Source organism: Arachis hypogaea, chromosome 5, assembly GCF_003086295.3.
Source record: "Arachis hypogaea cultivar Tifrunner chromosome 5, arahy.Tifrunner.gnm2.J5K5, whole genome shotgun sequence".
NCBI lineage: Eukaryota > Viridiplantae > Streptophyta > Magnoliopsida > Fabales > Fabaceae > Arachis > Arachis hypogaea.
Genome location: NC_092040.1, coordinates 6,626,926 through 6,637,713, shown reverse-complemented (window position 1 = coordinate 6,637,713; position 10,788 = coordinate 6,626,926). Strand labels below are relative to the sequence as shown.

General features: G+C 33.3%; 2 protein-coding genes across 3 annotated transcripts; one reads left to right on the top strand and one right to left on the bottom strand.

Annotated features, from left to right (window-relative positions):
* Window positions 1-1,298: 1,298 nt before the first annotated feature.
* On the bottom strand, window positions 1,299-4,197 carry LOC112800472 (ADP-ribosylation factor-like protein 8a). 2 transcript variants are annotated; one of them, XM_025842762.2, is made up of 7 exons: window positions 3,909-4,197; window positions 3,719-3,780; window positions 3,258-3,339; window positions 3,136-3,168; window positions 2,891-3,012; window positions 1,869-2,030; window positions 1,299-1,692 (listed from the first exon to the last, which is right to left on the bottom strand). In XM_025842762.2, the coding sequence occupies exons 2-7, from the start codon at window positions 3,754-3,756 to the stop codon at window positions 1,575-1,577; spliced, it is 555 nt and encodes a 184-aa protein (XP_025698547.1). In that variant the 5' UTR covers window positions 3,757-3,780; window positions 3,909-4,197; the 3' UTR covers window positions 1,299-1,574. The 2 variants fall into 2 exon arrangements, with proteins under 2 accessions (XP_025698547.1, XP_025698548.1); XM_025842763.3 differs by having other exon boundaries at window positions 3,934-4,197.
* A 3,123-nt stretch (window positions 4,198-7,320) lies between these two features.
* Window positions 7,321-10,164, top strand: LOC112800471 (uncharacterized). Its single transcript, XM_025842761.3, has 9 exons — window positions 7,321-7,614; window positions 7,703-7,887; window positions 7,967-8,242; window positions 8,328-8,386; window positions 8,715-8,754; window positions 8,869-8,940; window positions 9,045-9,195; window positions 9,316-9,486; window positions 9,575-10,164. The coding sequence occupies exons 1-9, from the start codon at window positions 7,417-7,419 to the stop codon at window positions 9,920-9,922; spliced, it is 1,500 nt and encodes a 499-aa protein (XP_025698546.1). The 5' UTR covers window positions 7,321-7,416; the 3' UTR covers window positions 9,923-10,164.
* Window positions 10,165-10,788: the final 624 nt, after the last annotated feature.

The window sequence follows — 10,788 nt, the reverse complement described above, 5'->3', positions numbered from 1 at the left end:
TACATTTGATTATTATGTTCACATATTTGTTAGGTTAGTCAAAATTATACATCAATTAATGATGATGTTGAGAGAGCTTGTTTTTTTTTTTGGAAGTAGATAATGCGAATGCAACTTGCTGGTTAGATCGTTGGGCATGGTGCACCATTTCAGCCAGCTATATATGTAAGTCTGAAAAAAGATATTCTAAAGTGACGAAAATTATAAAGAAAATTATAAAGAGATAAAATAAAATGTTAACCACTAATAAATTTATAATTTTATTATGTGTGATTTTATTATTTTAATTCAAGAGATTAGACTATTATTTTTTTATTCTACTAATTTTTTTATTTTAGAGAATTTTGATAAACAAGAGAAAGTTATTGAAAACATGTAAAAAGAAAATTATTTAGATGATAATATAATTAAAATTAAATAAATGAGTATATGACAAATGTTATAACGCAAAAACGTATCGAATAAAACAAAAAATAATGATGTATAATTTCTGTTATATTGATAAATTTAGTTACATTATATGTAGATTATCATATACATATATACGTTATGATGGGTGAACAAGTCATTGACAAAAATAAAAGAATTGACTTTTGAAATTTTATTATAAATCATTTTAAAGTAAAATATGATCATCAAATATGGAAAAAAAATGTACATAGTTAATGGAGGTGTGTTGCCATTAGAGCATTGGAAGTATGTACTAGTGTTGAATGATGACAGTAAAAAATTATGTTTTGAAGAGAATATATAAGTATATATCTGGAGGAAAAATTAAGATTAAATGAAAATAACAACGAGCTATAGTTCAAATGACATAGTTTCTCCATCCTCACTTAAAGGTTTCGGGTTTAAGTCTCACTCCTAACTTTAGGAAAAAAAAAATATGATAATCAAATGTTAGGATTTACATTTCACAGAGAATAAATAAAATATATATGTGAAGAAAAAATAGGATTTGGGGTCAAAAAATAATATACATTTTTCTCCATAGCTTTGAAGCTATACATTCTAAAACGCCTAGCTTTTTCTAACGTCTAAAAATATGCGAGCAATCAATTTTCAATAAGAAATAAAAGAGAAAAAAATAACAAATAATCACATTTCCTTTCCTTTTGTTTTTCCTTTTTTTTTATGTACACCAAACAAAAACTCAAACACTAACTTTCCAGTAAATGTTGCAACTAGAATCGTAGGAATAAGCCAAAATGACAGCAGAGTGTATGCGTGTTTAACGAACTCGGGAATTAACAGGACTCCGCGTTGCTACAATACTACTCATTAGAAAGAATCTGATCTAATTTACAAATTCAAATGCATTGATTTCACTCGCAAAAGCAGTTCTGTGAACTTAGTGATACAGCTACATCAACAATGACATGATTTACTCATAAAGTAACCCTTGAAATGTATATCAACCAGGTTGAATTCCCTATAGGACAAGAATATTACATTACAAAGCAACTGAGACCAAAAAGGGGAGAATAAATTAATCAGCAACCAAGTTAGACATGAGATGCATCCAGTGAACCGGAGAGCGTCACCGAGAAATTACATTAGAATTCAGAAGGTTCTCAGCTCTTTGACTTGGAATGCTTCACAAGCCAATCAATAACAGAATCAATGTTCGTCGAGTTTTTGCAAGAGATCATGAAGCAGCAAACTTCTCTGTCAGTGATTGACTTCAGATCCCTGCATACCAGAGAACACTTTTCAGCACCAAACTAGTATATAAAGGCAAAAGAATGTAAAATTGAAGAACATCTAATACTCAAGTAATTTAACTATGTAAACACCCCGGGATTTGTTTACAAATTACACCGTTACTACCCTCAAAATAAACAGAGTAAAAGAGACATATAACTTACATCTGATCAGTCAAAGCTTGCTTAGACAGAGCCCCTGCTTTGTCGATCTTATTCCCCAACACCAACAGAGGGATGCCATTCAATGATGGCTTACTCAGCAAATCATGAAGTTCGCTTCTTGATATGCTAAGGTTATCTGGATCAGCAGCATCAACAACATAACTGCAGGAAAAATCAGATTATTGGAGCTAAGTTTACAAAGTCAACTAATGATTGCAATTCTAGAGCAAGATGTAATTGTAAAGTAGCAAAAACCTTCAATTCAGAGAAATTTGAATAACAAGATCCAATTACACTAGTAACTAAGAGGTCTCAGCAACATCACAAAATTAAATATATACAATGAAAGTTACATTGAACTATAACCAAGTTTTAACATTTCTAGGACATGGAAACACACAACATATGTGTTGCAGGGTAATCAAGTTTGCAGGAGATTTCAAGAGAGAATATCCAGAGTTTTCTTTCCTTTACACAAGTACACAGTTCCTCTTTGTAAGAACTCCAGCATATTTATTAACTAGAAACCATTATCTACGACATAATGATTGCACTACTAACAAATTCAACTTGTAGAGACAAATTTTGCTGTTTTTTTCAGAAACAGGCAACAATCTTTTTCAATTAATACACCAGGGAAATACTCTTTAAACAGGTATCTAAAGGGATTATGGTTTTGTACGATTAAAAATAAGCTTGTTTAGTTAACTGTAGAAAAAAAATAACTTATTTACCAGCTATTATTAAACAGGACTAATCCGGTGTAACCGAACTTCTACAATAAAAACAAACAACATGCACTTTGTTGAGCAGAAACATTGGGCCTTTGATTTGACCTCAGCTCTAACACGACATCCAAAATATATTATGGGCTATAAAATGTGCATCAGTGTATGAATTCATTATGCACCAATCAAGTGTGTGCGTGGGACAGAAACTGAACACACACAGAAACTGCACGACATACACACAGAATATTCCAAAGTCATAAGGTAGTAACTGGAAAGGAGTATGTTCCATACACAATAGCAGAAACTGCACGACAGTAACGTTCCCACATGCTGCGGAACCTAGGTTGCCCTCCAAGATCCCATAGCTTTATTGTAACATTGCCTTTTGTTACCTTCCTCATATTGAATCCCACCTGGAATCAGATAAGAACAGAATGATTGGAATATTATTCAGCTTAATAGAAAGAAAACTTGATAAAAAGCCAGTAATTAGAGGAGAAATTAACAATTAAAAGCATTTGATGAACAGAACTTACAGTGGGAATCATGTCCTCACTATATCCGCCAGTCTAGAAACAATGTAGCGAATTTCTGTTAGTCAATTTGCTGCAATTGAACGATAAATTGCCAACTGCCATCACATGATTAATATACTTACAGCAACAACATTTACAAGGGAAGTCTTTCCAGCATTCTGGAGTCCTATCAGAGATAGCTCCATTTCCTGCTTGAAGAATAGGCTGCAAACATATTCATAATAACATAGTAAGCTCAAGCATTTCAGATAAAGTGATCCACTATCAGAGTTCAAATTAGATGATGCATCATACTAAAATATGAATCAACTTAAACAAGTTTATTGAAAACAAAAGACATTGCAACAATAACATGCGAATAAATTGACTCTTTAAAACTAATCTCGATAACTAAGTTGAATTGAACACTTTCAAACAAAAGAAGTAAATAATAAATAATATCAATGCAAGGAGAGCACGGCAATCCAATTGTTCAAGAATCAAGAAATTCCTGGTCACATTACCGATATAGAATTCCTCAAAGCAATTTCATGTAACCTAACTGCTCCTAACGAAAAAGAAAAAGAGAAGTTATGTAACCAACCTGCGTAGCCAATTGAGAAAAGCTTCCCACAGCCCCATTGCTATGATTTCTGCTTCTCAATTCTGATCACAAAAGTATACAAACAAAAATGAAAAACCAGATCTACGATTTCCCTCTCCAACACGGAGAGAGAGAAAGAGAATATGCGAGAGAGAGAGAGAGAGGGGAAAAGAATACAGGAAAAAATGACCTAGAGGCTTCGTATCCAAATTCACCTTTCTTTCACAGAAAACCTCTTCCCTTCTCTCTTCCCTCGCTCCCCACTGATTATCGCATTCATTCATATCATACCATACCATACACAACCAAAAACATAATTTTGGACTTTTGCTAAGATCCAACGGTTATGGACAATCTAATTAATCCGGTTCGTTGAATATGGCGGGTCCCATTATGGGAACGAAACTTCGCAATGGTGGCGAAGCAGGGGATCGGGGTCGCTCCTGAGCTTTATCTTTAGTCCTGTGGTGAGTTGCCACGGATGCCAAACTAAGGATGGACTGGAATAGGTGGAGTCCTTTCCCACTCTCTAATGTTGGCGCGTGAGAATACCGAACAGTTGGAAACTGCAGAATGAGATTTTGGTCTTGTGAGGGAGAGCGTGTTATACACTTGGTTGCTGTGAGGTGAAGACAGATGGCGCCAGCAGACAAGCAGATTTATGAATATCTTAAGTTATCATCACCAATCAAAGGAAAGCTAGTAGTGGTAGGTAGGGGTGTAAGTTACCGAACCGGACCGAATTTTACCGCAAAACCGAACCGAAATTTACAACAACCGAAAGGAAAACCGAAAAAATCGGTTTTTTTTGGTTTTTTTCGAATTAAATCGATCGGTTCGGTTCGGTTTTCGGTTGGCTCAGTAAAAACCGAACCGAACCGAACCAAACCGAAATATTAGTTAAGAAACCTTGTTTTTACACATTTACCCTTTAACCTTGTTGTTTTGCTAGACATTTTTAATTATCTTTGTTTTATGTTTAATTAAGTTGAATTTGTATTGGATTTGGATGTGATAAATTCTTGGTTTTCTAGTTTATTGAAGGTTTTAAATTTTATTTTATGGCATTTTAAATTCAGATAAGTAGGTGTAAAAAAACCGAAAAAACCGACCGAACCAAACCGCTGTTGGTTCGGTTCGGTTCGGTTCGGTTGCTCAAACTGCAGCCAACCGAACGGTTGGTCTCTTTGAAGAACCGATCAGGTCGGTTCGGTTGGTTTTCGGTCCAAAACCGAACCGAACCGAGCCGATTACACCCCTAGTGGTAGGCATGGCATGCCAATTGCCAACTGTAACTTATACAATGGTTAATTATAAAAAAATATATATTTTCTCAATTTTTAGTACTTGTTATATGATGATTTATCCTTGTTGAAAATTTAGATGTAGTCAACTTTACGTAAAGTTAATAGTTGAGAAACGTTAAATTTTTTTATTGATTTGACTAAATTTTTATCTAATAATTCTCAGTTATCAATTTCATCTGAAATTAACTACATTTAAATTTTTACGTTTATTTTTTAAAAAATATTCTTACTAAATATTTATCAATTACGGAAATTCATTGATTTGTATATAATAGTTGATGTTTTGTATATAAATAAAATTTTTATAAAAAAATATTTTATATTAATAATATATTAAAATTAAATTATTAATATAAAACATATATTAAAAATAGGTAAAAAAATAACACAAGCCGTTTGGACTTATATTGATGTGGGCCAAAGGGGAGCTTCCCAGTTCCAAGTGCCAACTATCAAAGATAGGCAACGTTAGATTTGTCATTGGAAAATGACACTTTTATATAGGTTTATGCCACACAAAAGAATAAAACCAGGCTTAGCTCATCGATCTATATTATATTATTATCATATCATTTAATAATAAGACAAATAGCATTTATTCCACTTTTTAAGAGGGAAAAAAAAACACTCGGTTAACATTTTTTTTGTACGAATACTCCTTTTAACTTTTTGAAAAGAAAAAAAATACTAAAGATAGTAAAATTTATTATCTTTTATTAACAGTTAATTATTAATATTTGAAAATATAAGCTAAGAGTATATTATTCGATTATTAAATTAAAAAATTAGGTTAATGATTAAAATAATAATTTTTTTTTTGAATTTGAATGATATTTGAGTTTTTTTTAAATATTAATTGATTCTAAATCTTTCAAAAAATTAATTAATTAACATTTTAATTAATTTAAGTTAATATAATGATTAGTTTATTAGTCTATTTAAATTTTAAAAAAGTGTTGAGTATTTGAATATTATTTTGTTTATATATAATAATAAAAATGGAATATATGTCATATATAAAAAGTTATAATAATATAAAGGTATATGGTATTATTTGAGCCCACATCTTATAATATTAATTAATTAATTAAATGATTTTTACACCACAGCGCAACCAATTTAAATTTTGCTAGCTGAGTTGGTTGGAGCTTGTACCATTATTATGGCTGAGTTCAGTGAGTTGTGCCCTGTGAAGAATTTATGGCTGAGTTCAGTGAGCTGTGCCCTGTGAAGAATGCACTATGAATTATGACTCAATCTCAGCATCTGTATGGGCTTCACAAATGGTAAGTGCCTAAGTTGCATTAAATCTATACATGCAAAATGGGTTGTAGGAAGGGAAACATGGCCTAAATAACAATGCGGCAGAAGGGTTGTGGATCTAACGGGCTTTATCTTCTTTTTTGGTTAACAAGGTATTCCTCTAGTAGACCAAAAACTAAAAACGTAACAACCTCGATGCTATACATGGCCCAAAAACAAAAAACAATGTAGAGATTAAGAGCTTGATTTATGACCCACAAAGAAAAAGAGTTTGATTATGACCAGAGAGGCAAAGGTGGATAAGCAATTCTCAACTCTAGTTTCTTTATGGATAATATCTTCGACCTTTTAGAAATGTTTCAGTTTTATTATCGGATGTCTCGGAAGTTAGAAAAAGAAATACTAATCCGTGACGATACTGATACTGAACTTCATTTAAGTATTTTCGTTGGCCAATAAATTGCTGCATATACAAGGTGGGATTTGTACCTTTGACACTTATTTAAGTAGACTAATTAACTAGCTACTAGACTAACCAAACTTTGTTATGTTACTCACTTACTCTAACTAATATTTTTTAGACCAAAAAAGTAATTTTAGACAGAAATAATGATTCTGCAACGTTTCTTGTTTCTTAATATATAATATTGAATTTAAACATTGGCTATAGTGATTAAAAGTTGAACTGTTATATTATATTCTATAAAGCCATTTTCAGCTACCCCAAAAAAAAGAAAAAAAAAAGCCGATGCTACCTGAAATGGAATTTTAAACTTTAAGAGGCAAGAGAAGAAAAACAAGAAAAAGGATGATGGGAGGAAAACAGCTACAGATTAAAGAAAGACATGGATGCTAAGATAGAGGCATTAAAATTTAATAAAAGTTAACATTCCTTGCATGCTAATAAACAACGAAGAATATCGGCTTCTGATTCGTTACCTCCATCTCTAACAATACTTATATGATATCCTTCCATGAACATAATACAAATATTATTATCCGCAAAACCATGGCACAAGCTATTCTTATCTTACCCCGTAAGTCAAACGTAAATCCCCCTTACTGAAAAAGTTCACATTATTTTGAGACAGCAAATAATGTTGTCTCTTCCACTTTAATTTGCTCAACATGCTCAACTCAACCCAGCGCCTCTTGCTTCTTGCAATATTGTTTTTGCCATTCATTTCTGATCCCTTCTTGTTCCAAAATAAATGCTCAGTGTCGGGGTCACCTATTCAAGGAAGAACCTTCAACAGACCCGATCCTTTAAGACACTTCAAACGCTACAATGGAGGTTTCGATGTTCGAAACAAACATTACCTCGCTGTGAGTCTTTAATCAATTTCATTCAATTTGAACAAAGTGATACGTTGAAATATTGATTACGCGTATTGCTTCTTCTGATCCTTTTCAGTCTGCGGCATTTACAGGAGTCCATGGATACACATTTGCCGGAGTGTGGTTGTTATGTGGCCTAGCCTTCACCATTTTCATCTTAGCCAACAAGTTCCTAAGAGGTGGCTTAAGCTCACCACCATGTTTGCACCATTATTATCTCCACGTTTTCCTCCTGCTTCTATTCTTCACCTCTCTCGCCATGTAAGATATATAATAATTCATGTACCTTAAACTTTTGGGATAAGTAACTTCGTTACATATGCATGCATTTGCATTGCAGAGTTGCTTCCTGTTTGGTCCTCGTGGTGAGTCAGAAAACCCTTCGGAGGACAGAAAAGCTGAAAGAAACTGTGGTTGGCATAGGAAAAGATGCTCTAGAGACCATAGGCAGAGTGATGAAGACAACGAAACAAATGCAGCTCCTTTTGATTCCATACAATCCAGAGATTTGTGATAGATTGAATTCCACTACTCAAGATCTCCGAAGCAATTCGCGTGTCATCCGTCGTTTTATCGATACAACTGGCCAATCTTTTCACAAAGCCACTCATACTTCGTAAAACTACTACATACTATTTCTCATCACTTCGCTTATTTATTTGTATACATTTAATTTCATTCTTATAATGTATGTGTCTTAGGTATGTAGCACATTTGATTATTGTGGTCGTCAACTTAGCCACTCTGGTTGGAGCGTTTGGTGAGCAAAGCGTTACTATTTTACATTCATAGCTAATTCTCTTCACTAATATGAGAAATATTAGAAAAAATCTATTGTTTTTGGTTATTATTTAACCATCAACTTAATTTCAATAGTTTAGTAATCCAACAACATACTTTATCTCATGCTTTTAAACATTGATAAATAACTGACTAAAAATAATAAATTCTATCCAACAACATACTTTATCTCATCTTTTTAAACATTGATAAATAACTGACTAAAAATAATAAATTCTGATGACTGTTCTAGTATTTCTCCAACCATATTGATGATTTTTTTTCTCACTTCGCCGTTTTTGGTTCAGTTTGGCCGCTGTTGCTGCATTCGCGCCCAGGATTTATAATGTAAGACTAAGACACATAGTAGAATTTTCAATATTAATTTAACTAGATTGTAGGTTTATTAATTATTATAGACTGCATTTTGCTACAAATAATTTGATTTTGCATTTGTTTCAGCGTAATTTCCTGCTTTTGGATCTTGACAAGCCTGTGCTGGTTCTTGACGGGTTTTGATTTTTTCCTTCACACGTGAGTATAACAAATTGTCATACCTTTCGTTACGTGCGGGATTGAACTGAACCATCTTTTTTTTTTACTAGATTCACAATGTTGTTCTGAAACTGTGAATGCAGTTTTGCTGATGATGCATGCTCTGCCTTTGAGGATTTCGAACAAAATCCACAGAACAGTAGCCTTGGCTCCATGTTGCCGTGCGTTAATGCGTCATTCTCCGGCAAATTGATTACTGAAATAGGATACACCATCCACAGTTTCATAGTTGAGGTAGAAATTTTGGTTGATTCCTTCTGCATCAGCTACATAGTAATGAATATATTAGTAATTTAGTACTATAGGTTCTGATGATACAATGGTTTTGTTTTTCATATTATTTTGTTGTCTCAGTTGAATTCCAATATGTCAGTGGCTTATCGGCTGCTAGGAGTAGTAGGTGAACAAAGTGAAGAAATAATGGGAGTAATCAAGATTTGTGACCCTTTCTCTGCAGCTCCAAACTATACCTACATTCCACAAAGCTGCTCCCAAGGTGCCATCCCAATTGGCGAAACATCAAAAGTAAGTATTCACATATCTCTATGTTAAATACCTTATTGGACCAACATAGTGCTAGCTATTTCATAGAACAAAGTTTATTTGGGCATAGATACTTGCAAAGTTTACATGCCACAAAGAGAAGACAAGAGAGGAATGCAGAAAAGAGGGAAGATTTATAACAGAATCCTCGTACAACATGGCTCATGCCTATAGCAGATCCATTCAGGACTTGTTGGACATATATCCAGACTTGCAAAGGCTGTCAAATTGCACCTTGGTAAAGAACAAAGTTACTGAAATTGTGGAGCATCAGTGCAGGCCAATAAGAACTTCAACAACATTGTTGTGGTCTTCTATGATATCTCTCTCCATCATCATGGTTATCTTGGTCTTAGCATGGGTAGCGGAGGCTTTTCTCTGCTGGGACAAACCCCTCTCTATATACTCTCACATCTAGACACTTTTTTTTTTATTTTGTTTTTAATTTATGTACAAGTTGAGGAAGGTAAATATATCAATCAAGGAGGTATGGGGGTCTGGGGCTTGTGTATACTACTTTTCCCTTTTTTATTTTTTTCTGTTTTGTTATGAGAAATTTTCAAATATGTAAATGGTACTCCATGCAGGTCGCAAGACAAAAATTGGAGAACAGTGTAAAAAAATAAAGAGAATATATTTTTAAGCGTAAATATTTCTGTATTTTCGCGAAGAAAATTAGGAGAATTTGTATTTTTATTGATAAAAAATGTTTTTCTTCTTTAATTTTCTGTATGCTATTTTTTCTCTTTCCTCTTTCTCTTTAAAAGAATTGAATGGCCGCCTAAACTACTAGATGGAATGGATGTAAGAATGTCTCAAAAATTAGTATAGTACAGCTAGTTAATAATTGCCTAAACTACTCAATAATGATTGCATAATGACAACGGTCCATGTTAACAATTAATTGTAGTATTTTAATGTCGAAAGTGATTTTAATAATGCCACTAAGGACCCAAGAGTTCATTTATTTCGCATGTAGCCTCCGAAACAACCAAACCCAACTCCCTTACAACCGAAAAATCGATGAACCGGATATAAAACCGATCCAACGGAACTATAATTTTGGTCAAAACTGATGAACTAGCGGTTTAAATAACTGGTCTATTCGATTTTTTTACCCTCTTCCTAAAATGGCGTTGTTTCTAATGCTTTAAGAAAAAAAAAAAAAACCTAACTAACCTAACCCAGTTCCTCGAGCTCGAAGTGAACCATCCTTGTCCTCCAGCTAAGGAACTCTCTCTCTCTCTTACAGTCATGATCGCCAGCATCTCTGCCTCATGCCGT

Bases quoted from the DNA above. Each gene is read 5' to 3' on its own strand.
- LOC112800472 (XM_025842762.2), bottom strand. From the start codon at position 3,756: ATGGGGCTGTGGGAAGCTTTTCTCAATTGGCTACGCAG. The intron at 3,169-3,257 runs GTAAGTATATTA...CATTGTTTCTAG, and splicing joins CCCTTGTAAATGTTGTTGCT to ACTGGCGGATATAGTGAGGA. The intron at 1,693-1,868 runs GTAAGTTATATG...TCTGGTATGCAG, and splicing joins CAAGCTTTGACTGATCAGAT to GGATCTGAAGTCAATCACTG.
- LOC112800471 (XM_025842761.3), top strand. From the start codon at position 7,417: ATGCTCAACTCAACCCAGCGCCTCTTGCTTCTTGCAATATTGTTTTTG. The intron at 8,387-8,714 runs GTGAGCAAAGCG...TTTTTGGTTCAG, and splicing joins CACTCTGGTTGGAGCGTTTG to TTTGGCCGCTGTTGCTGCAT. The intron at 9,487-9,574 runs GTAAGTATTCAC...ATTTGGGCATAG, and splicing joins CAATTGGCGAAACATCAAAA to ATACTTGCAAAGTTTACATG.